At 46.7% G+C, this 25143-nt stretch overlaps 1 protein-coding gene across 7 annotated transcripts in view; it reads right to left on the reverse strand.

Moving 5' to 3' along the window:
* Positions 1–9057: 9057 nt before the first annotated feature.
* Positions 9058–25143, reverse strand: part of ZNF592 (zinc finger protein 592) — a 60118-nt gene continuing 44032 nt past the window's right edge. For 6 of the 7 annotated variants that reach the window (XM_029236704.1, XM_029236703.1, XM_029236700.1 and 3 more), the window contains 7 exons: positions 23134–23312; positions 16943–17119; positions 16504–16663; positions 16103–16390; positions 15763–15875; positions 14953–15088; positions 9058–13731 (listed from right to left, as the gene is read on the reverse strand). In XM_029236704.1, the coding sequence (XP_029092537.1) occupies positions 13231–13731; positions 14953–15088; positions 15763–15875; positions 16103–16390; positions 16504–16663; positions 16943–17119; positions 23134–23312 (1554 nt within the window). In that variant the 3' untranslated portion in view covers positions 9058–13230. Of the gene's footprint in view, positions 13732–14952; positions 15089–15762; positions 15876–16102; positions 16417–16503; positions 16664–16942; positions 17120–23133; positions 23313–25143 lie in introns of those variants that run through there. The other variant, XR_003795773.1, reaches the window with a different exon arrangement.

The raw sequence follows: 25143 nt of genomic DNA on the forward strand, positions 1-25143 counted from the left end.
GCGCCGCCGGCCGCCGCTCCCGCCCGCGGCAGACGCGCGCCCCTATTTATAGCCGCGGGCCAGGCCGTCGTCACCTGCTGCTGTCCCTCCCCCGGCCCGGCCAGCGCGGCCTCCGAGGCGCCGGGGGGCGCCGGGCCGCGGGGGCCTCGCCAGCCCCGCCAGGCCGTGCCCGAGGGTCCGTCGATTCCTTCCCTCAGCCCACCGCCCGACGTGTGTGGAGCGCCCCCTCCGCGCCTGCAGCCGCCCTGGCGTCGGGGCCAGCCGCCCGGGGAGGCCTCCCGGAGCTAGAGGGGAAAGGGGGGTGCGGTTCTTGAAAGGAGACCAAGTATATGCCCTTCACCGGGTCCCTAGGACCCGGCTTCCTGCCAACCTTCCTTTCCTGCTCGCGCCCCCGTTTCGCAGGTGTGGAAGCTCGGGCTCTTCGGCCTTTGCCAAGGGGAAGGTGCAGAAGTACCCAAGGAGCTGCGTGGGGTGTGCGACCCAAAGCCCTGGAAGGCCAAAGAAGCGGGGGGCGGGGGGCGCGAGGGGGCGGAAAAGCTGCTCGGAACCTGGGGGGCTGGATCCAGTGGGAGACCAGGGATCCAGGGACCCACCCCTCTTGCTGGCAGCAGCCCTGACTGACCCTGGCCTTGCCAGTGGCTGTTGATCCAGCACTTAGACAAACCCAAACCCACATACCTGCATAAGTGACCTCAGTTCCGGAGGAGGCCAGTGCTCCTCAGAATGTTCCTCTCCATTATCTAGTAGATTAGGGGTTCAGTAAACACCTCTAGAATAATTGAACCTCCTTCTCCACCCTGTTCAGTCTCGATTTCCCAGCACCCGAGGGGGAGATGGGCTGAGTCCTAATGCCCAGAAAAACAATCATTCAACAATTTCTGAGAGCAAAATTCTAATCACTGTGTAAACCCGGTTGTAAATATTGGGAATGACCACAGTCTGTTTACCCATTCTTTCGTCTCCTACATCCTTGAGAGCATCCAGAAAGTACCTGGAGCTGGATGGTTATAATTATTAGAAAGTTGGAGGGCTTCCCTGGTGGTGCAGTGGTTAAGAATCTGCCTGCCAATGCAGGGAACATGGGTTCGAGCCCTCGTCTGGGAAGATCCCACATGCCGCAGAGCAATTAAGCCCATGCGCCACAACTACAGAGCCTGCGCCCTAGAGCCTATGAGCCACAAATACTGATCCCGAGTGCCACAACTACTGAAGCTCACGCACCTAGAGCCCGTGCTCCACAACAAGAGAAGCCACCGCAATGAGAAGCCTGTGTACTACAACAAAGAGTAGCCCCTGCTCGCTGCAGCTAGAGAAAGCCCGCGCGCAGCAACAAAGACCCAATGCAGCCAGAAAGAAAGAAAGTTGGAGCAAAGGAGTACAACCCCTCTGTTCTAGAAGCTACACTCACATCCCCACTCCTTTTGGAAATGGCTCTTCCTTCACTTTCACTGTGTGGTTCCAATGGCAACTGCCTTGATCCTACATGTTCCCTTCCCCCCACTCCCCACACCCTCCCTTCTGACTCAAGCCAGTCTATTCATGGTACCCATCTCCCTGACTACAGAAGCAAGCATCAGACCCAAGCTGTGTCAATCAAGGTTCTTCACCAATATGTCTTCACCTGGAATTGGGAAAGAAAACCTGTCCCTCTGTGGTGGAAAGCTGTGAGCTGCAAGGTCCCAGCTTTTAGCAGCCATGTTTCTTGCTGTGCGGAGGAGGCCAGTCTGCAGTGAGGAAGAAGGAAGCTGACACAGAGAGAAGCAAAGGCAAGGGGTACAGCGTCCTGATGGCTTTCAGGTGCCTTGTTGCAAGTGTTCCTGTGATCCACCTTTGTCCATGGCCTTCCTGCAGTTTGGCAGTTCAACCATTTCCTGGAATCCATACCCAAAAAGTTCTCCCTTTGCTCAAGCTGATTCAAGTTAGGCTTCTATTAGTGGAATCTAAGAGTCCTAACCAATACTAAAGCCTCGTCTTCTAATGAGCCCGAATTTGCCAAATTTGACCACATGCCCCCATTCATCCTTGTTCTTGGCTCTCCGGAGGTGGGCATATTAAAATCTCTTCTGTTGTCTACAGGACAGTCCTGCACATATCTGAAAGCCTGCTTGGAGTTTTGGTTCATTTGTTTAAGTGATTACCCATGTATCAGGCTAGAGCACATGTGCTAGAGGCAAGGGTCACAGGATCTGTGCCTTCAAGAATCTTATGGTCTCATAGGGGAGACAGGAATATAAGCAAAATACAATGCAAGGTGAAATGTACAATTATAAAGCCATGCATAGGGGAGCATAAAGTATAGAAGAAAGAGTGGTTAGTTCTGTCTGGGGATTTGGTTAGGACAGTTTACAAGGAAGAAACTAAAGCTGAAGAAGGGTTTTGATAATTGCGTAGGCAATTATCACAAATAGACTCACAAACAGACTCTTGTGGGTGGGGGCAGGTGGACAGAATATTCCAGATGAGGGAATAGTATGCACAAAGATATGGAGGTGTGAAGCAGCTTGGCATTCATGTCACTCAAGTGTAAAGGATTTGAGCAAACAGAGAGAGAAGTGAATTAGGCAGAGGCCAGATCCTGAAGGCCTTGCCTAGTACAATGAAGAACCTAGAATTCCCTTTCAGGCCATTTCTCATGACAGTGGATATGGTGCTGCTAGCTACGCCAGTGACTCTCCAATTTATCAATTTCCTTTTGAAAATGTTACACACATACCCCCACAGAGGTCAAACCAGAGCAGCCCATGATTGAATTAGCACCTCTCTGGGTCTGGGCTCCACACAATTAGCAACAACTTTTCTTTTTCTCCTTTGGCTGCCTTGGGTCTTCCTTGCTTCCTGCGGGCTTTCTCTAGTTGCGGCGAGCGAGGGCTACTCTTCGTTGCGGTGCACCGCCTTCTCATTACGGTGGCTTCTCTTGTCGTGGAGCACAGGCTCTAGGTGCGCGAGCTTCGGTAGTTGTGGCACGTGGGCTCAGTAGTTGCAGCTTGCGGGCTCAGTAGTTGCAGCTCACGGGCTCTAGGGCGCAGACTCAGTAGTTGTGGTGCACGGGCTTAGTTGCTCCGCAGCATGTGGGATCTTCCCGGACCAGGGATCTATCCTGTGTCCCCTGCATTGGTAGGTGGATTCTAATCCACTGCGCCACCAGGGAAGTCCCAGCAACAACTTTTTTGGCAGCCAAATTATTTCACTGATCCCGAGCCTGTAAAGTTTCAACATGAACCACTGTTCCTCTAAGTCTTTCCCACTCCTGCTTATAAAGTCTTTTTTTATCATAAGTGCAAACTTTCACCTTTCTTTTAAAGTTAAATCTCATGTTCTTCATCACACGTTCCCTTTCCTTCTTAACTGGCTCTTTTTGAATTCTGCTCCTGTCATCCATTGTATAATCTGTCCTTCCCAGCTTCTTGCTATATGCCAATTTAACAAGCAGACTTTCATGATGATACGGGCACAGCTGAGTAAGGAGTGTCAAGGCATTCAAGGATGGAGAGATGGAAAAGCCACAGTCTCTTTCCTGGATTTACTGCCTAGCAGGAGAGAGAGGATATGTAAAGTGTTGTTTAACAAGAAGTAGGCTAGAAATCCAGAGACTCAGGTTGTAATCCTGCTCTTCCACTGAGTGGCTGTGTGACCTTGGGCAAGTGGCTCACCATCCCTGAGCTTTATCTTTCTCCTTTGTTAACAGGAGTGAGGTCATGATCCTTTATAATCCTGAAGGTCATAGCTGTTGATTCAGCAAGTATTTATTAAGTCTCACTGCTGACTACTACACGCCAGGCATTATGGCAGTACTGAGGGTGAAGAAATGAATGTTACAGTCTCTACCCTTGAGAACCTCTCAAGCCTGAAAGAAAGACAGAAAATTAAAACAGAATCGCCATCAATCCTCTAATAGAGGTTTGCACATGAGAGCACAGAGGAGCGCGTGCTGTGGTTCTGTGTTTGGAAATAACCATAATACAAGGCAGGCAGTGTTTGCTATTAAATAGGAGTACTGATGAAGTGTTGTAGGAACTTGCTACTGGTGCCAGGATCCCCTCTCCCGATTGTTTTGAACTTCCTGGGGCCCCAGAGTAAACTGGGTGCCCGTGGTAAGAAAATCTTGGGCTACTGTTAATTAACATCCTTAGCTCAGTGTAACAAGGGAAGCTACTCTCAGACTACGACAGGGTCTCCCAGGACATTCCGACTCAACTACATTAGCTCCTCTCATCAAGGTCTGGATGAGTATGAACATGACTTTTATTTTGAATTAGTCCCATCCCTGCCCTTCCTACTCAGCTCTCTCTCTTCTAATACTAACAAAATTCCAAGGGAACAATCCACCTTCCTTTGAAGCACTGGCCAAGGGCATACATTACCTCATACTTATTAGCTATCAGGACACCATTCCACATTTCTCATCAACTTCTACCTGAACTTATTGAATTCAGGCCACCTCACACTGAGTGCCACCGTGTAGCAGGCTCTGGTCCCCTGCCTCTCTAATAATAACTCAGCCAACAACCTGGCAGCAGGTCCATTGACTTCATCCTCTCAGAGACCTTCACCCCCCCTCCCTTTAGCAACCCAATCAAATGTCCACCACTTGAACCTCATCAGAGGAATTTCTCCACCTCTAAAATGCCATCCTGTTATCCTTCCATGTACCAAGTCTGCCTTCGGCTTTAGGGCAACTCCAGTCTCCAACTCCCCCATAACTTCTCAGCTCATGAGTTCCTTCCTGACTTCTTTATGATGCCCATCCCATCCCCATCTACACACAGACACAGTGTAGAGTGGACAGTAACTTCAGCTACAACTATGCTTTCCTCAGGGATCTCATTTCACTTGCCCCTTGACCTTCTCCTAAGTTTGCCTTGCTGGTTCATAACCTGGAGTCTGGCTGTGGGCTTCTTGCTCTGAGGCTGGCCAACATTTCTGGTTTCCAACCAGAGTCCGATCTCAGGCAGCTTGGCAATCCTTTTGCGTTTCCCCAATCTGACCTTTTCCTTTCCCTATAGCAACTGTTCCAAACAGGATTCCAACCTCCCCTCGCCTTCCTCGCTTGCAGTGGTCAACTATTCCTTCAAAGTACAGGGACAAGTGAGACCATTGGTGAGAACTTCCACTTTGAAGGAGGACAGGCTAGCTGTATCATTCCTGAGTTGCACTAACCTCTGCTTCAAAATGTACAGTGTTCCTTCCAAGGCGCTCAAACTTCTCCTCTATCAGCTCTTCCTGTCCTCCCCTGCCCAGCCTCCTTCCTCACAACCTGTGAGGATGATCACATGTTTGTTTTCCCTGGAATATTTACCTTATCTTTCACTTCCCTTTACTACCTTTACTTCTCAAAAGAGATCAAAGGAAACCAGTCACGTTTTCAAGCAGTAATGGGTTACCAGAATTGGGTGATAAAGTGCCAACTCTGGCCTCCTGAACAAAGCAGAAGCGTCCCCATGACCAGAGCTGAAGCAGACGTCAGAGCCAGGCCTGCCCAACAAGAGTGGCCAGATGCCAGTGCCTGAGTGTCACCATGGAGCTCCTAGGGGTCAGAAGAGGTCCCTGGCCGGGGATAGGAAGAGGTCTGAGTGGAAGCACATGTGGCCCCAGCTGCGAGGAGGGGAGGAAATGGGGGCAGGGACCACTCAGGGTTGGCAGGAAGAGAACTTGGCCTCTACCTCTAGCCTTGTCCTGCCACTGTGAAGCCTCAGCACTCTCTAGGACACTTCTGTTGGGGGTCCCCCCAGCCTGTGTATGGACATCTCCGGGGATTAGAAATATGCTACTCTTCCATGTGGCCCATTTTACTTTTAGGAGGATCTTCCTTTTATGGAGTCTCATTCTGTTCTGCCTTCTGAGGCCACACAGAGGAAATCTAGACTCCTTTTTGATATAATAGCCCTGCAAAGGTATAAAAAAAGTGATCGTGAAACATCTCTTTTCTTGATGAAACCTCAAGTTCCTTCAAGAGCGCCTTGAGTGAAACGGCACTGAGGGTCCCGCACCAAGCTGGATGGTCCCCTCTGAACGTGTCCACTTTGCCAATGTCCACCTTAAGCAACTGTGCCATGAATGTCACACTTCACAGGTGAGCTCTTCGAGGGAAAGTACAACTGTCATCAACCTCACTCTGGTCAGTAGACTTTCAACATCTTATTTTGCTTTTCTGGCACCTGTGTGGACTCAGGCTGAAGCACCCTTTTCCACAAGCTTTGGCACAGGAATTGAGGTCAGAGGTCAGTGACACCTTCCTTATGGAGCATCATCAGCTTCCACACCAGTTATCAAAGCTCCCCAGGCCTATGGCCCATCTCGGTGCAAGTCATCAGTAGCATAGTAAGTTAATCAAACACAGGGCCGTCCCCCCAGTTTGCTCTATTTTTCCTTCTCTTGATTCCACTCGTTTTAAAGGTCTCAGCCCTGAGCTCAACAAAGCCCTAGATTTCTGCTGGCCCTGCCCTCCTGTAGGAAACTTCTGCCCTTCTGCTGCAAGCTGCCCTTCCTGCCAGCCAATCTGCAGTGCTCTAGACTGCTTGTCTGACCTCCCTCCGAGAGCTCCCACAGCTCCCAGCTCAAGGCAGCTGAGTCCCTAATCCTGGAGGGTGGAGGGAGACTCTAGGTCCTGCTGCTCTGGGATGAGCTGGCCACTCTGGCACTCCAGGGATTGGAGATGTGGCCACAGCCATGCTGGGGTAAGTGGACACCAATTAAAGGATTACTGGCAACAAGAAACGACTCCTGATTCTGGTTTGATTTGACAGGGAATTTGGGACTCAAGTGTAGAGCTGCCCCAGCCAGGTGCCCTCCCCAGTCCACCTATTCTGATTCAACATCCGATTAGAGGGGCCAGGAATTTCTGCCTCAAATGTAGGTCCCTTCCAGAATAAAGTTACCATTACATGAGAGGGTGACTCTGTGGTCAGGGGGCAGCAGTTAGGTGGTCAGGCCCAGGACACAAACTCCACATTCTTAGAAAGACACCATCCCAGCCCAGTCCTCTCCGGGTCTTCTTGCAGAGTGAACTGGTCCTTTTCCTTCCTTTCAAGTCTTTTTTTTAAGGGTCCTTCTGTATCTCAGCCGGCCCTCCTTTTCCACAACAGCTATATCTTCTCATTCTTTAAAACATGCCAATACCTCCTGGCAGTAGTTGCTGCAATTACTGCTCAACCCAAGGGATGCCACTGACAAACCAAGCCACTGCCTCCATTTTTGCTAGCACCTGCCACACTTCCTTCTAATCAGCTACTCCTACTTTCTAACCCCACCACCACCATCATCACCCATCCTAAAACGCAAGTGTTATTTCCAGGTTCTAAACCCTCTGTCTGTTCTAACTCTCCTGCCTGCTCCTTCACAACTTTCTGTGCCTTTCCTTACCATCACCTCTCCACTCCCCTCACCTCATGTTCTCCTTTTCCCCATTTAAAAATCGTATTCAAAACCCTCCTCAGATCCAGCCGAGGGTAGAAATGCAACACCTCCTTCTCAGGCGAAGAGCTTCTTAGAAAGCAGAACTCATCTTCCTCCTCAGATACCAAAAATATGCAACCTTGTCTATATGCACAATGGGTCTTAGGGCAAAATTACAAGCAACTTGGTCTAAGGACTAGAAAACCCTGGAGGAAAATAGGAATTGTATACAGCGTGCCCTGGGCTATAACTGAAAAGGGAGGCCTGGAAACAGTGGAGATCCTAGTTTAAAATATCAAAGAGCAGCTAAATTACTCACTTCAAGCATCAAAGATATAATCAACTTTCTCCGTTTTCACAGAAAATAGAGGCAAAGACTATGGGATTAAGTTTTACAAGTAATATCTAGTAGACTTTAGTCTATTTATATCTATCTATCTATAAATACCATGCCCATCCATGAAATGAGATGGTGCTACTGACCCACTGTCACATGAGCACTCACTACGGTGGAGGCTTTTCCAATTTTAGAATTGACTTAAATGGCTTTATCGTATCCTTTTGACACATTTTCCATACAATCAATTACACATTTGTTGAGTTTTCAGTATTCATGCACTAAAAACTCAATTTCAATTTGCAAATAATAGTAAATATTATAAAAAATAAGAGCATGTTAAAAGATCAATACATGACACAATGAACTAGTAGTTCAAGTCATCTGGACCTAGGTCTCTAATGAATAGATACCTGGGAAATAGAAGAATCTGAAGATGCTTTGGAATTACAAAATAAACAGTTCAAACTTGGAAAGGCTTGACAAAAGCCAAAAGAAATAGTTATTCATAAAAGAACTACAATTCTAATTGAAAAAGCAGAAATCTGATGCAAATTTAAATATAAATAAATGCAAATAAAAGTGATATTGCCTCGGGGGAGGGGGCTAGTGGGGGGGGGTCTTCCATTTTTGTATATATCTAGGCCAAAGTCAATACATAAATAAAACAATTAAACAAAGGAAGAAATTCAATAAGAGATCTTGCCTTTAGGAAAGTCCCCTCTATTTTTACATAAATATATACAGGATCAAGAAAATAAAATCTAGCCAGGCTCAACTCTAGATCCCCAGGAATTTAAAACTCCCCCCCCCCCCCCCACCCCCGATTTGACAGATGCAAGAACTGAGGCCAAGAGAGATCAAATGACTTAGTTACAGAATCCAGACTGGAACCTAGGACTCTTGATTTCTAGTCACTGGATTTCTTCATTCTATTACACTGCCAGTGAGTTTATTCTCAAGGCTATGTAGAAACAGGGAAAATGTCCGGACATAATGTTAAGTAGAAAAAAGTAGGATACAAAATCAGAGGCAGTGCAGTGCTAGTCACACCTGAGTAATCTCAGATCTGCCCCTTACTAGTTCCATGACCTTAGGGTCAACCACTCTGAACCTCCAAAAGAATAATAGTAGTATTGATATTTATCTCATAGGATTGTTATGAGACTAAACAGGAGAAGGAATGTGAGAATAATGTCTGTCATATAGAAATGTTTGATGTTAACCACTGTTATTACCATAATTATACCATAAACTCAGCTGTGAACAGAACAAGGACTGGAAAATGATATGCAAAAATGAAAACAACTGCAAAGATGGGATGATAAATATGCATGTTTTTTATTTCTCTAATAATGCTATATCATTTTCCAATAAGAAAACGGTGTTGTTTTTTTTTTCAGCCGTACCGCGCGGCTTGCAGGATCTTTGTTCCCCAACCAGGGATCAAACCCAGACCCCTGTAGTGGAAGCATGGAGCCCTAACCACTGGACGACCAGGGAATTCCCCAAGAAAAAAGCATTTTAAATAGAGACCTAAAACAAAAAAACAAACCCATACTGGGACTTGAGTCTTAGTCTGCTCTTTCCTCCAGAGGGACTGAAGGCTCCCAGTTTCTAAGACTGCTGTGGCAACTGTTGGTGGAAAAGGTCAGGCTTTGGACAACAGCCTGAATCCCCTGGAAAAGACAGGGAGAAATGTTCCAGAATCCAGAAGATTCTGTCTCAGATCAGACCCTGAGAGAACTTTGTAGCTACCGGTTAAATCAGATTCTTTCAGTCACGCATACATGCATTAATTCAGTCATTCAAACATTCTTTGAACCACTAGTGTGTACAAGGAACTGTACTATGAGCTTTTAATGAATTAGAATGACCCACTGGATGAATTTAGAACAATCTCCATTATATAAGTGAAAAAAAAAGCAAGCTTCAGAACACTGTGTATAGAATGCTACCATTTGTATTAAAAATAGATATATAAATATACATATTTAAAAACTTGTAAATGCATAGAATTGCTCAGGAAGGATACATAAGATATAGAAACAGTGATTAATTCTGAAGAGGGGGATGTGGAACTGAAGGCTGACCTCCATTGGGAAGCTTACTTTTCATTGTATTCTCTTTTTGCATTGTTTGGACGTCTTACCATGTATGTGTATTAATTTTTTCCAAAAATGAAAAAAAAAATTAAAAACAAGTAAAAGTAAGTGTGCCCAGAGCTGAATACACAGTGATGACCAGGGCAGGCAGAGGGGTTTTTCTGCAGTCTCGGGGAAGGCAAAGTGTGTTGAACTTGCTGAACCACAGCTGTTTTCAAAAGCCAGACTGTTTACCTAAGTTAAGGGAAGAGCTCTTTCTACACCAATTAGCTTATAGTAATTCGGCATATCATTTTACAGAGATAAAGGAGTTGGAAAATAAATACTAGTCATTTGTCAAGCCTTAGAGTGTATTAAATTGTAGTTTCTACAAGGGTGGGGATCTTATCTGTTTAACTTGATCAGTAGAGCATTCACTCCAGCAGATAAGTGCTTGTTACAGCAAGCATTTTCTGATAACAAATGATAGCACAACTATTTTAAAACATCTTTAAAAGAAAAGATCAGAAGATATTGGACCCTGAGGGAACCATGTTCCCTGTGAGGGCTGGGCCACTTTTTCTGGAATAGCCTCACCAAAATAATGATCTTCAAATGGCAAGATAAATCCCAATGAGAATGAAAGGTCACAGAGACACTGCATGTGCTTCAGAACACCACAAGCAAATGTGATGCACAGGGCCCTCCTTGGGGTGAAAAGGCACAGACTGACTCCAAAGAGAACCTGGTGCTCAGTGGGGCACCCCAACTGCAGGGGAGGTAGGAAAGCAGTTGTCTGGATGGCTGCAAACTGTTGATAAGCTGGCAGCCAGCCAAAGTAGCCGGGTCACTAAGGCAACACAGCAGCTGACATCATGGACTTTAGAACCAGATGGGCTTGACTTACAAGGTCACCCAGCGACTTATTTAACCTCTCTGAGCCTCGGTTTTCTTCTGTGTAAAATGGAGGCTAACTGTGAGATCACTGTGAGGACAAAGTGAGAATCACTGCAAAGTGTTTTTAGAAAGATGCTGGGCCCACAAGCAGGACTTAAAGTGCTGTCAATCATCACTCTTGCTGAACAGTGGAGAGATGTCCCAGACCAATCATAACTGACCATCAGCATCAAGTCTGAATAGCCTGGCAAGGTACACTCCACCCTGACATTGATAGTGTTTCATAGTCAATAATCCCTGACATTGATAGTGTTTCATAAACTAGAAAATGCTTCCATACTTATCACCTCACAAAAGCCTGTGAATCGAGTTGGATGGGATATACTAGGTCTATCTTGAAGGGGAGGGGCTGGTGAAGAGGTTTGTTAAGAGCTGGTTGAGGGCAGAACCCAGGCTGTGACCCAGGTTTCTTGGTGAGTGGCTCGACATTCTTTCCACTCCATACCATTCCCAGGAAGGAGATAGATCTGAGGTCAGGACAGGTCAAACCCGTGATTTCACCACCTCCTCTCCCCCAGCTCCAGCTACACTGTCTCTGAAAGTGGTTCAGCCATCCATTTCAAACGCTTCTATCAGCCTCCTCTATAATCTGTTCCTGTGAATGGCCCCGGGTGCAGGGTAGGCACCCTGCAACTGGAATTAGGAAGGGATGACAGCTGAGTTGGGGCCAGCTCTGGCTCTGCGTGCAGCCGGAATCAGGCCCGGTTTGCCCTCGCTGCCTGCTTGGGAAGCAGGGACATGGTGGCCTTGCCAGGTATGGCAATCATTAAAAAGCACTGTTTCTCTGAAACTGAAACAAGCGCTAACCTTTCCCAATGCCATTAGCGTCTCCACTAAAAATCTGGCATTTGACAGAGGAAGAAATTTTTTTTTCAATTGTGAAAAGGTCAGGCATATTTACCTGACTTAATAATTTATCATTGATATTCAATGTCTTCCTTGAAGGATCGCCTCTAAGAATGCAGTCAGCACCCACTTCCCTTTGCTGCACTAGATCCTGCCGGGCCCAGCCCCACATCCCACCCATGCAGGGCTGCGGCAGCTACTCAGAGCAGAGGTCAGAGGACACCTCCGCACAGCCGGCTCCTTGTGCTAGGTCAGGTCCTAACTCTGCCATCAGAGAAAAGACAGCCCAGCCTCCCATGTCTAATCCCAATTCTGCCACACCCGAGTTCCCTGTGGCAGGGGTGATATCAAGGCCTCTTGAACAGTGCAAGAAAAGTACAGAATTCCTCCCTTCTATCCCTCTCCCTCCTCCCACCAGTAAAGGGTTCTCTTAGTTTGAAAAACTGTTTGTAGGAAAGATGGAGGCGCCCAGGAAAATTTCAATAGGCCCTAAAAACCAAGGCTGCTAGCTCAGGGGAAAACTTGGAGGTGACTCTTGCCCAGCATAAGACCCTCCCCTCACCCCTTCAGAAGTACTGAGCTCCTGGTTTCCACACCACAGCTCCAAAATCTAGAGAGGGCCGTCCTTGGGCAGCAGGAAACACTGTTCTCCCTCAGAGATGGGACAATGAGGGAAGTCTTAGGTGGAGTAGGGTAGGGCCAGGCTCACTGGAAGAGGAATACAAGAGCCTACCTGCATGGTAAGAAGATTTTTTTATTTGAAATATAGTCTGAGCAACACGGGTGCAGCCGAGAGGAGGAGGGGCTGGCCTGCCTGGGGCAGCAGCCTCTCTAATGGCACAGGAGCAAGAGTACAAATATCCCAGTGTCTCTGTGCCCCAAACCCCACTCGTCAGGAAAGGCAGAACAGCAGCAGAACAAGGACGCACAGCTCCTTCTGAAGGGGGTCTGCCTCTCGGTGCCTGCCTGACTTGGCTGCGTTTCCTGCTCTCCCGGGTTCCAGACAGAGGTGTGCTGCAGAAGTTTCTCCCCCCACACAGACAGGATGGGCCAGTGTGACAATTAATTCTCCAGGACTCTTTTTTGGGGAACGAATCAGAGAAGACAGAAAGGAACAGCATGGTGACCAAGGGCCCTCTGCAAGCCAGGCTGGGCGAGCTCTCTGAGAGGGACTGCGCCAGCACCCTCATCCCCCTTCTCAGGCTCCAGTGGCAAGAAAGAGAGCTGCTGTCAGGAGGCCCCTGGCTGAAGGCAACGAGCGGGGAGCCTCCCAGAAGAGCACAGCTGCTGAGGGGTTTCTAGCTGAGGTGACAGCATCGGGGATGGGCCACTTACGCAGCCTGGGGCTGGAAGGACGCCGACAAAAGTTGGGGTACCAGGAAGCAGCACAAAGCCATAAATAACAGAAGCAAATTCAGAGCTGTGAGGGTCCTGGACGACCCCGCCATCTCCTGGGGCTGGGGGACACCCAGCCCCCAGCAGCTCAGGGCAGACACTGCTCCAGGGCCCAGCCAGCCACACTCACACCGGGGTGGAGCCTTCTCTTTCCCACTGTCCATGTGGCAGGCGGAGGACAACACGGCACCACCCGACTGCACACTGCAAAGCTTCCAGTCACACCTGTGGGGACGGTGTGTGGCTGTCCCGGTCCTGAGAGGCCTGTGGTTGACTCTGAGCATCTTGGGCACCATCCTCGTCAGGGGCCAGGCCCAGTGACCTCCTGGCCTCTGAGTCACCCAACAGAGGCTCCTCGGCACACTCTTCCAGTCCGTTCTCCCTGGTCTCCACGGACACCTCCTCCCCAGAGCCCTCCTCTGGCTCTGCCGCCTCTGCCTCTTCCTCCTCCTGGTCTCTCACCTTGTGGACGATGAAGAGGTGGCGGCTGAGGGAGCTGGCAGAGGTGTAGCACAAGCCACAGAGGAGACACTGGGCTGTGGAGCTGTCCTTCTGGTGCTGAGGTATGTGGCTCTGAAACTCGAGCCCTGAGTCTGTGGCAAAGCTACATTTCGCACACTGGAAAAGGGACTTGTGCCTTTTGGTGGAAGAGACAGTCGCGCCGTTGCTGGTGTCTGGAGCATCCCCTGCTCTGCTGACTGGTCTTTTCAGATGGTTCACCTGAAAGGGGAAACGATGTGAGCCCGAGACATGAGCCCCCCAAACATGATAAACGCAGCCCAAGGACTCACAGAATCACCACCCAGGCCAGGCTCACCGCAGCCCTAAATTCTGGTTTAGGTTTGGTTTGTTTCTTATGTTTGTTTGTTTAACGTAACACATACATGTGGCACAACATTCCAAAGATATGGGAAGGGTATAGAAAAGATTAAGTCCCTCCTGCCCGGCTCCCCAGCCCTGCTCTCCAGAGAACACCATATTACCTGGGTTCTGTGGCTCCTCCAAAAGATATTCTATCCGTACACAGAAATAAAACTACTGCCTTTTATGAAATGATAGCATTACACGCACACTTTTCTTCACCCTGCTTTTTTCACTTAAAAACATATATTGACACATTTCTTTATGCCCAAGGCCAAAGATATCTGACAGATAAATCTTAGAAGCAGAATTGCTAGATCAGAGGATGTATGCATTTGGCAGAGAAGGGAGGGTATGCATTTTAATCATAGACAGATGTTGCCAAAATGTCAACTGACACCCTTCCTGCTGTGTGTGAAAGGGCCTTTGCAGACCAGGGCCCTTCTCTGAATAGCCATTAAAGAAACTCCTCAAAATCCAGGCAGTTTCCCAGACATGCCTGCCCCTCTGAGCAGCAGCCCCTCGCCGTGGAGTGGGAAGACCCTACTGCGAGGAGGCTGCTCCAGAAGTTGACCAGAAATGGACTAGGGCATGAAATAGGGATGAGGCCAGAGGACGAAGGTCCAGGAGAGCAGGAGTCTAGGTCTGGCTCCTCTGTAACTGGGGGTGGGGGTGGGGAGGTGACTCAGCCAAGCATGGCCACCCTCACCTAACAGTGAGCCCTGCCTACCCCTGCCTCCTAGGACTGCAGAGGGGCAGAAGCAGGAGGGTATGTGTGAAAGTACTCCGATGGCCACAGAATGCAGCATACACCCAAGGAAGGGGGTCGCAGTGACAGGGAAACATAAGGAAAAAACGGTCAACGGGCTGCCTTGTGGGTCTTTGTTCCTGTCCTTTCTTTGTGTGCAGTCCCCAGGCAGGTCACACAAGACTAGAGAGTGACTGGCATTGAGGGACGCTGTCACTGCTGGCTGCTCCATGGCCACAAGGACAAATGGGCTCCCTGTAGCCTTCCTAGTGCCCCTCCAGCTCCAGCCGCACTGGGCAAGCTGCTCCAGTCGGCAGGGGTCCCACACTCACCTGAGGGGAATGTCCGCCCGAAGGTCTGACTTTGGACGTCTGGCTCAAATCAGGGTTTCTGATACCATGCATAAGGCTGATGTGGCTCTCCAGGAGGGAGGGCCGAGGAAAGCTGGGGCTGTCCTCTGTGCAATACCTGCAAAAGTACAGCCGAAAGAGGTCATGTAAGATGACAGGCTCCGGGGCCCAGGGGGGCCAGGCAGGTCTGGCAGGCAGGCAGAGGCAAAACTGCTTCTGGCTCCAGCGGGGAGAGAGTTTGGAGCAGGCAGAGCGGCCCTCAGGCTGGCTGGGTGGTGCTGGGTACTCCCCAGAGAAATCTAGCCAGCAAGCCAGCCAAGGTGGCAGACAACAACAGCAAATCAGAGTACCTGTGCTGGCCCTGAGCTATGACTGCACTCTCCACTCTCTGGTACCAGGGTCCAGAGACCCAAGTGCTGGGCTAGTGGTCAGCCTGAAAGAGTGGCCTGTCCTGTCCTAAAGCTCGGACAGACGGTGCTGAAGGCTCACAGCCGACCGGGGCACATGCTCACATTGCCACCACTCCTCTCAAACCTCAGGGCCCTCCACTGCTGACTGGCAGGCCAGCCTGGGGTTAGGGAGTTGGGAAGGGGGAGGGCTCCAGAGCCACCAGGCTCTAGCAGCTTATTTCTGGAATGCCCTCATTTCTGACCTAGCCACAGCATATTCCCGTTAGAAACCTGCTTATCTCTTGCCTTTGAGCCCTAATCTCACAGCAGAGAAAAGCCCCAGTGGTACTATGGACAGTCTTGATAAATTCAGGCCTCCGGGCTCCCGCCCCCAGGGACTCACCCACAAGTGTAGACTTTCTTTACTGTGTCGTGGTTGTTGCGGATGTGTTTGCGCAGGCTGTTGGGGGTATGGAAGGACTGTTCACACTGCCGACATGGGTACCGCTTCAACGTCTATGGGAGATGACAGGATGCAAAGCATCAGAACCGTAAGACCGTTCTGGGTGCATTTTTCTTCTCAGATGATGAAGGCAGAAAGGAGGATGCCCCAAGACCTCAAGATCTGTAGTACCCACCATGCCCAAAGCACCAGGAAGTTGTCCACATAAGGGGGCTATGACCCCACAGGACAGAAGTCCAGAGAATCTGGGGCTGCACTGCGCCCGTGTGGCTACACTTACCCGACCATGGCTCTTTTTCATGTGGGACACATAGCTCTCCCGATCAGGAACCCACTCCTGGCACTCCTGGCAGGTCCAGCCAGTGTTCCTCAGCCGGGGCCTGGCCTCACCCCTGCGATGGGCTTCTGGCCTGCCCCAGCGGCTAGAGGGCAGGGAGCTGCCCCGAGCAGCCACATTAGTGGCTGGGGGTTCAGTGGGAACTCGAGAGCCAGGGCGGCTTGAAGATGTGTCTGCTGAAGACTGGAGGCTTGACAGCTCGTCCACGTTTCGGGGAACACCGTGGGTGCTCTGGGGATGGGGAGAGCGATTACTGACTGGGCAAGGGGAAAGATGCACAGAGTCAGACCCCCGGCCTGAGGCATGTGCCCTTCTCCCCAGCCTCCTTCCCCAAGGCGTCCCACCTTGACATGTTGCATCAACTCTGGCTTCTGCAGGAACAAGAGCGGGCACTCAGGGCACTTGAAGACGCCCACCTGCGCCTTACTGGCATTCTGGTAAAAATGCTGCTGAATGTGCCTCTTCTTGTTGAAGACCATTTCACAGGAGCACTTATAAATGAGCCTGACGAGACAAGCCCCAGCGTGTGAGGTACCCAAGGCTGCGCTGGCTGAACCACAAGGCCCCTCCACCCCATCTCTGATCTCTCTGAACCAGGGTCAGGTTTGGGGAAGCAATACTCTGAGCCAACGTTGATACTCAGCAGACTCAGGATGTCTTTAGAGGACTCCAGGCATCTCTGCCGCTAGCCCAGGCTTCCCAGTCCATCCCAACACCTCCCCACAGAGCACCCAATCTATCAGCTCTGCTCCACAGGCCTGCTGGCCCTGGAGCTGCACTCACTGGGAGGGTCTGTGGGGCTGGGTGGGATGCTGGGTGGCGCTGTGGTCCGCGGTGCTACTGGCAGTCTTGAAGGCCATGGGGCAGAATGCACATTTGTGGAAAACCTGGCAGTGTCGCTCCTGGATGTGGCTTTTCAGCAAGGCCAAGGTCAAGTGGACTACCCCACAGTGGATGCACCTGGATAACAGATGTTGGGGGGTGCGGGGGGAGTAGGCATGTCAGACCGAGAAGTAGTGTTGGAAAAGGAGGAATGGAAGACAGGAACAGGGCCATCTCAGGGACCCTCCCTCTCCTCCTCCCTCATGCACTCAGTCTTCTATCCTCCACATGTACACCTCGAGAGACTGCTTGCTGCCGCCTGGCACAATGCAGTCACCCAGGGTCCCCCAAGCCCAACACCCAACCTGGTAGAAAAGGGGGAAGACAGCCTCCCCTCCCCTCACTGGCCAGAAAATATTCTTCTGCAAACCAAAAACTTGAACACAGCCAAGAGAATCTGGTGGGGGTGGAGAGGGTAGAGAATGGTTCAAAAATGACATCAACAGTATCCATTTAAGTGTGATAACAACTGAAGGAGTCCAAGAGGAATTTCAGAAGGAGACTGCAGAAAGCCTGTGTCTTCCGCAAGCTGGAGCCGAACAGGCAGGGATGTTCACTGAATAAAATGTACAACTACGGAATGCTACACTCGCCATAACAACCACATTAAAATAAACAGCCCTCAAAGCCCAAGAAGAAATGCTCTAGAGCAGCACTCTCTGATGGAACTTGCTGTGATGATGGACATGTTCTATATTGCACTGTCCATGTGACTATTTAAATTTAAATTAATAAAATAAAATGGCCAGTTGCACTGGCTACACTTCAAGTGCTCAGTAGTTACATGTGCCTGATACTATTTGGGGTTTTCTTTTTTTTTTATAAATGTATTTTTTGTTTGTTTATTTATTTTTGGCTGCGTTGGGTCTTCGTTGCTGTGCACGGGCTTTCTCTAGTTGCGGTGAGTGGGGGCTGCTCTTCGTCACGGTGTGTGGGCTTCTCATTGCAGTGGCTTCTGTTGCAGAGCACGGGCTCTAGGCGCGCGGGCTCAGTAGTTGTGGCGCATGGGCTCAGTAGTTGTGGCGCACGGGCTTAGTTGCTCTGTGGCATGTGGGATCTTCCCAGACCAAGGATCAAACCCGTGTCCCCTGAATTGGGGGGCGGATTCTTAACCACTGCACCACCAGGCAAGTCCCCCTGATACCATTTTGGACCGTGCAGCTCATAAGTGTTCTAGTGTCTCCTTGGTGGGACTATGGATAACATTTTTTTTTTTTCCCTACCAATTCAAATTTTCTGAGTTTTGTTTAGTGCATATATTATTTTTGTAAAGTATCAACTGTCTTAAACCGTTTTTCTGAAATTGAGGTCTGCTGTACTCTTCTTTCAACTTCAGAATATCTCTCTATAAATACTGTGTTTCCTTCCTTCAGTATCAGAAAATGATGTGACCTTCCTCCAGGCTAACCTGCATCTATTCAGGTTCCTAGACCCTCTCATGTGTTCAGTCTTTCTTCATGCCTATAAACACACACAGGTCTCCCCTACATGAGAAAACACCTTCCCTGCTCCCAGCTATTCCTCTTGAGATAACTATTATTTTCCGTTAGTTGCAATACTGCTTGCTCCTATAACCTTGACATCCCAGTAGGCTAAATAGAGGCTAGTAGGGAGGCTGTTGCTTTACTGAAAGGACATCCCTTCACTTAAGAATTCTTTGACTCCCAATATTAGCCTGCATTTCAATACATTAGCCCATTTTTGCAATCCACATAACTCATCACAGAATCCTGACCACATAACTCATCACAGAATCCTAATGTTTTCTTCCTTTTGTGTGTGTTGGGGAGTGGGGGTGGGGGACAGAATCACCTTTTGCAAACTTAATTAGCAATGAGGAGAAGTGCACAGAACTCAAAGCCTGTTCACAACTGAGGTCTATGAGCATTCGTTACTAAATGTGTACATGTGTTACAGCAACTATACAAACTACTTACACTTAAATTATATTTTCTTTTCTCTCCTGCTAAACGAAATAGTGACCAACTCCTAGCATACAGAAGTACATCCATACCACAAGTAATTATGAGGAGAAAAAAAATCCACATATTTCCAAATTCATCCAAAGTGGCAAATACACCTGACATGTAAGGAATCTCCTAAGTGGTTTTATTTGTGCAGTTTGACCAAACTCCTACAGGAGCAATGTAAATGCGACTGAAAATCCATTCTATTTACCCAGCAGACATTCCTGGAAGAAACCTCATGGAAAGTAAGAATATAAAGGGGTAAAAGAACATGTGCCAAGTAGCCTCAGTGAAGGACTGAATCAAGCAGGGTTTACAAACTGATGAAAAACTCTGCAGAAGAGAAATCCAACCCTATGACACAGCTCTTTACCAACTGTTTAAGAGAAAAAGAGAAAACAGACAATTATAGAACCATATGCTGTCAAACACACAAAGTTTTAGAAAAGATAAAGAGCAGTAAAATATTTAGCTTTGCCAATAACCACAAATAATAAGAAAATAACACATTATTAAACAGTCTAAACTTGCTCCCTTATGACACTGGTCACAAATTTTCAAGAAAGAGCAGAATAATTTATAGAATTCTAAAAATATAATATTGTAAAACTCTGTAGTAGAGCTCAGTGAAATGGAACATAGGTACCTTCTGAGAATTTCCTAAAAAATATTAATACCCAGGGCTTCCCTGGTGGCGCAGTGGTTGGGAGTCCGCCTGTCGATGCAGGGGATGCGGGTTCGTGTCCCAGTCCGGGAGGATCCCACATGCCGCAGAGCGGCTGGGCCCGTGAGCCATGGCCGCTGAGCCTGCGCGTCTGGAGCCTGTGCTCCGCGGCGGGAGAGGCCACAACAGTGAGAGGCCCGCGTACCAAAAAAAAAAAAAAAATTAATACCCAGAGAATGGGAGAAAATATTAGCAAATCATACATCTGACAAGGGACTTGTAACCAGAATATATAAAGAACTCTTACAACTCAACAACAGAAAGACAAATAACACAATTTTTAAATGGGCAAAGGATCTGAATAGATATTTCTCCAAAGAAAATATACAAATGGCCAATAAATTTATGAAGATATGCTCAACATAATTATCCATCAGAGAAATACAAATCAAAATCATGAGATACAACTTTATACCCACAACAACGGCTATAAGCAAATGTCAGACAATAACAAATATGTGAAGAAATCAAAACTCTCATACACTGCTGATAGGAATATAAATGTGGTATAGCCACTTTGGAAAACAATCTGGTAGTTCCTTATTTTACTGCTAGGTATATATCCAAAAGAACTGAAAACATGTGTTACATAATAACTTGTACATGAATGTTCATTAGCAGCATTATTCATAATAGCCAACAGGTAGAAACAAAAAAGGAATGAAATACTAATATATGTTACAACATGGATGAATCTTGAAAACATTAGGCTAAGACCACATATTATATGATTCCATTTATATGAAACGTCCGAAGAAGACACATCTATGAGACAGAAAGTAGTTGCTTAGGGCTGGGGGGATGGGAGGATTGCAAATATAGGGTTTCTTTTTGGGTGAGGAAAATATTCTAAAATTGATTGTGGTGACTGATTGTACAACTCTGTGAATATAGTAAAAACCACCAAATAGGACACTTTAAATGGGTGAATAGGATGGTACGTGAATTACATCTGAATAAAGCTGTTACCAGAAAAACACATTAATAGTTGAAGATCTTAAGTATAATGAATACTGTATTAGTGTGTATATCTTCTGAGTTCAACCACAGATCACAGAAAATTTTAATGTCAATATCTTCAGTAATACCTCTAGCTGAATCATAATACTTTTTTGTCTGACATTTCTTACAAAGGCTTGATAAACTAAATTCCTTTTGAGACATTAGGTTTCTTTCTACTCTTACAGAAGAAAGTAAAATATTTAATTAAAAGACAAAAAATGCTATTAATCCATCTGTGTTATTGAAAATTTCTTGGATTCAAGATTCAAATACAAAAATTAAAGTGCTGATTGCATTGCTATTGGATTCGATTTGATCTTGAAACAAGCAGCATACACTTAAGTCAAAGTTAGAAAGGTATTTTCAAACTTTACGAAAACTGCAAAAAACACAGGTTCAGGTGTTTGGTTTTAAAATGTAGCCTGGGATGCTGCCCAGCAATGCTCTTCTGCAACACGGAGGCAAGGGCTTTGTATAACCCCATCTCTGGATTATTTTCTTCCCATACACTTTAGCTTCTCCATTCTCCATAACATGTAAAAGAAATCAGTCTACATTTGGACATGCTTATACCAAGAGAGAAACCTGGAAGATCACTAACCACTCCCCATCCCTCACCCCAGTATACAAGCTATCATCAAGCCCTAATGTTTCTACTTCCTAATCTCTCTCAAATTTACCTTCTCTCCATCCCCACAGCCATGCCTTAGCTGAATCCCTCGGTCTCTCATCTGGATTGCCACACAACCAGTCTCTAATCTCTCCCCTCTAATATACATGTCAGCTTTCCAGAATGATCTTTCTAAAACACAGATCCAGTTGGATCACTCCCCTGCTGCAAATCTTTCTGTAGCTCATCACTGTCCACTGGATAAAGTCCAAACGTCTGCCAAGGAATACAAGGTCTTGCACGGCCTGGCCTCTACCAACTCCCTAGTCTCATTTCTCACCCTTCCTCCGGTTCATCCTGACCTACATCTATTGAAATGCTCATCATTCCTGTAAGTCCTTTTATGTGTGCTGGTATCCCTTGCCTATGCTCTTGCCAGATATGCTCTTCCCCTTTCTTCTACCTAGAATCTCCTAGTATCTCCTCTATGAAGCTTTCCTGACCATTCCTCAACTATGGGACTTACCACTTTGAATCGTAATTACTTGTGTGCATGTCTGTAACCTATCAGACTGAAGCCCCTTGAGGGCAGGAGCTGGGTCTTAATCATCTTTGTATCTTGAGTGTCTGGCACAATGCTAAAGACAACAGTAAGTACTCAAGAAATGTTTATTAAATGAACTAAATCAATAAAAAAATTTAATACCAAAGAGAAGAAAACCTTAATAAAGCTGGGCAAAATTATATTTCTGAAGTAAAAATAATCAAGTAAAGCATGAGAAGATGTAGAAACTCCTGAGCAACCAGTAAACCAGTAAAGGAGACCTGATTGCGTCAATGTAAAATGATGGATCAATGAGTTTTGGAGGGAGTGTTCTCCCTCGTTTTGATCTTTTTCCTGAAAATGACTTCTTGCTTATATTTGTTCAACACAATGGAGAAGATTCAGTTTAATTAAAATAGAGTTTTCTCAGTTTTACCATGAAGCTGATGATTTTTTCCATTCTTAGGTTTTGCTTCTCACAAACTGACAAAAACTAATCAACACAAAGATACTACAGTCCTTTGAGTTTGGCATCTTGCCATTTGTTAACAAAAATTGAGAACATTTGAAAGTACTGACAGTTGTAAATTTATTACTGAAATAGTACTTTAAAATTAATATGCCAAACACGATAACTTTGTGAACAAATTTATATACTTTTAAAAAACAAACTGACAAAGTGAATGCTTATATATATTCTAATCTCCCCCAAATCTTCCCATTTAAAGCTTTTTTTTTTTTTTTAATTTATTTATTTTTTTATCTTTTGGCTGTGCCGCGCATGGCATGTGGGATCTTAGTTCTCCAAACAGGGATCGAACCCACGTGCCCTACAGTGGAAACGCAGAGTCTTAACCACTGAACAGCCAGGGAAGTCCCAAAGCTTTTTTTTTTTTTTTTTTTTTAATGTTTAACTTTTTAACTCCTTATTCTTCTTCCCCTTGCTATTCTGGTTCCCTACAAGATTAAAAATGTCTGTCCACATACCAATCAACATTTTTCTCTTATTAGGCTGCAGCTCAGGCCTCTTAAGATCAAAACTCATTTTTTTTCGCCTTGCCTCGTGGCTTGCAGGATCTCAATTTCCCAACCAGGGATTGAACCCAGGCCACAGCAGTGAAAGCACCAAATCCTAACCACTAGATCACCAGGGAACTCCCAAAAGTCAAGTCTTAAATGAGTTCTGGTCCAGAAAAATAACCAGCCACTGGGCAAGCCCAGGACAGTGAGTCAGGTAGCACCCACCTGTAGCCCACCTTGCGGGCATAGTGCAGGCAATTCTCCTTTACATGCGTCTGGAAGTAGGCAGAGCGACAGAGGGCTCCACACTCCGGACAACAGTAGGGGGACTTGTGGGCGTGGATCCGCTGGTGGGCACAGAAACTGCACTGGTTGGGCAGCAGCATCTGGCACACCTGGCAAGTCTAGGAAAGAACAGCAAGAAAGCAGTTCACACAGGAGCCACAGGCCTGTAGCTCTCCAATCAGAGCTGTCTGGCTTTCCTAGGACATGGGTCAGAATGACCTCCTCCCCCAACCATTCTCTCTTCCAGCTCTCCTAGGACACTAGTGAAATCCCCAGACCTCATGAAGTGTTGACACTGACACCCAAGCTAGCTTTGCCTCTCACCTTATTAATCAAAAACAGACCTGACCGTATTTTCCCAAAGATTAGTCCTACATGTAGGACTGTGAGTACTTCTCTCCTCTGGCTTAGCAGAGGACCACGTTTTCCTTTTCAGAGGCCCAAGGCACTTCTTGAATTCTAAGACCTCATTACACTGCCAGACTCACCAGGGCCTCTACCCTAGCTCCGCAGGTTCCTACTCAACAGCTTTAGTCAGCTGACTCAGGGACTTCCAAAGTAGACCTGAGCCTACCTGGTTAATGCTCAGAAGCCCCAGTGCAGACTAACTGAGCTTCCATAACCTCAGCCCACTCTGGGGGGTGCCCTGAGCCACAATTGACCACATACACCCACAGGAAAGCACAGGATAGGTAGCAGCTCCTTTGTTCTCAGTCCCAGGAGAGAACCAGAGGCTAACAAGTCCTACAGGCAGACTCATTGAAGCTCTCTAATGGGGACAGCCCAGAGGGGGAAAGCAAGAGACTAAGCTGGTGCCTGCATCTGAAGAGGCCCTTCTTAGGAAAAAAGGGACAACTGTACTACTCACTAAGGGGGCCACTGACCTGGGGTCAGAGGAGTGTTTGGAGGGATAAGTTGTTAGGGAGGTCAGGAAAAGATCTCTGCTTTAAGCAGCAATATCCAGAATATAGGGCCTCTACAGGACAAACAATCCAGCGTTTTCAACAAAAAAAATTTCAATGGAAAAAAAAGATTAAGGGAAGAGGAATTTACAGATTAAAAGAGACTTAAAAGACATTTTCAGTGTATACAACTGCAATGTATAGCCCTTATTTGGATCCTGATTCAAGCAAGCCAAGTGTAAAAAGAAATGAGACAATCAGATATTTTAACCCTAACTTAATGATGACAACACTGAGACATCTGCCATTTGATACTAAGATTTGATAATAAGGAATTATTATTAATTTTGAGATGCGATGATATTATGTCTATGTTTTGGTATTTTTTGAGGATAAAACTTTATCTTTTAGATATATATACTGAAATAGATACTATAATGCTGGAATTTGTTTAAAAACAATCCACTGGGGGAGAGGTGAGTAAGAACATAGATGAAACAAGATGGGCCACTGAGTTGGTAACTGTTAAAAGAAGGTTCATTATACCATTCTTTCCACTTTTATATATGTTTGGGACATTCCATAATAAAAGGTTTTGTTGTTGTTTTTTCACTATTGCTCTAGGTGCAAAACAGTAAACAAGTATGCTATTTTTTGTGTAAAAATGGAGGAAATAATCACTCTCACACATACACACACACATTTGTTCATATTTGCAAAAAAGGAGCAATGGAGCAGTAAACCAAAAGTCAATAAAAAATGGTTACCTATGGGGAAGGAGAGAGAGAACAGGGTGAAACGGACAGGAATGGAAGCAAGACTTTTCTGCATATACCTTGTTATGTAATTTTGGAATCACATAAATGTTTTACATAATTTCAAATACATATACAAAATTAAACTAAATAAACAAAAGCATTCCCTAAAAACTGAAAAACAGAAACAACCTAACTCTGTATCAAGTAGGTGACATAACCATGTAGAGAAAAAAAACAGAAACAACCTAACTCTGTATCAAGTAGGTGACATAACCATGTAGAGAAAAAAA

The sequence above is a fragment of the Monodon monoceros genome, unplaced genomic scaffold (assembly GCF_005190385.1).
Source record: "Monodon monoceros isolate NGI ecotype Baffin Bay Population unplaced genomic scaffold, NGI_Narwhal_1 Super_Scaffold_21, whole genome shotgun sequence".
Lineage (NCBI taxonomy): Eukaryota > Metazoa > Chordata > Mammalia > Artiodactyla > Monodontidae > Monodon > Monodon monoceros.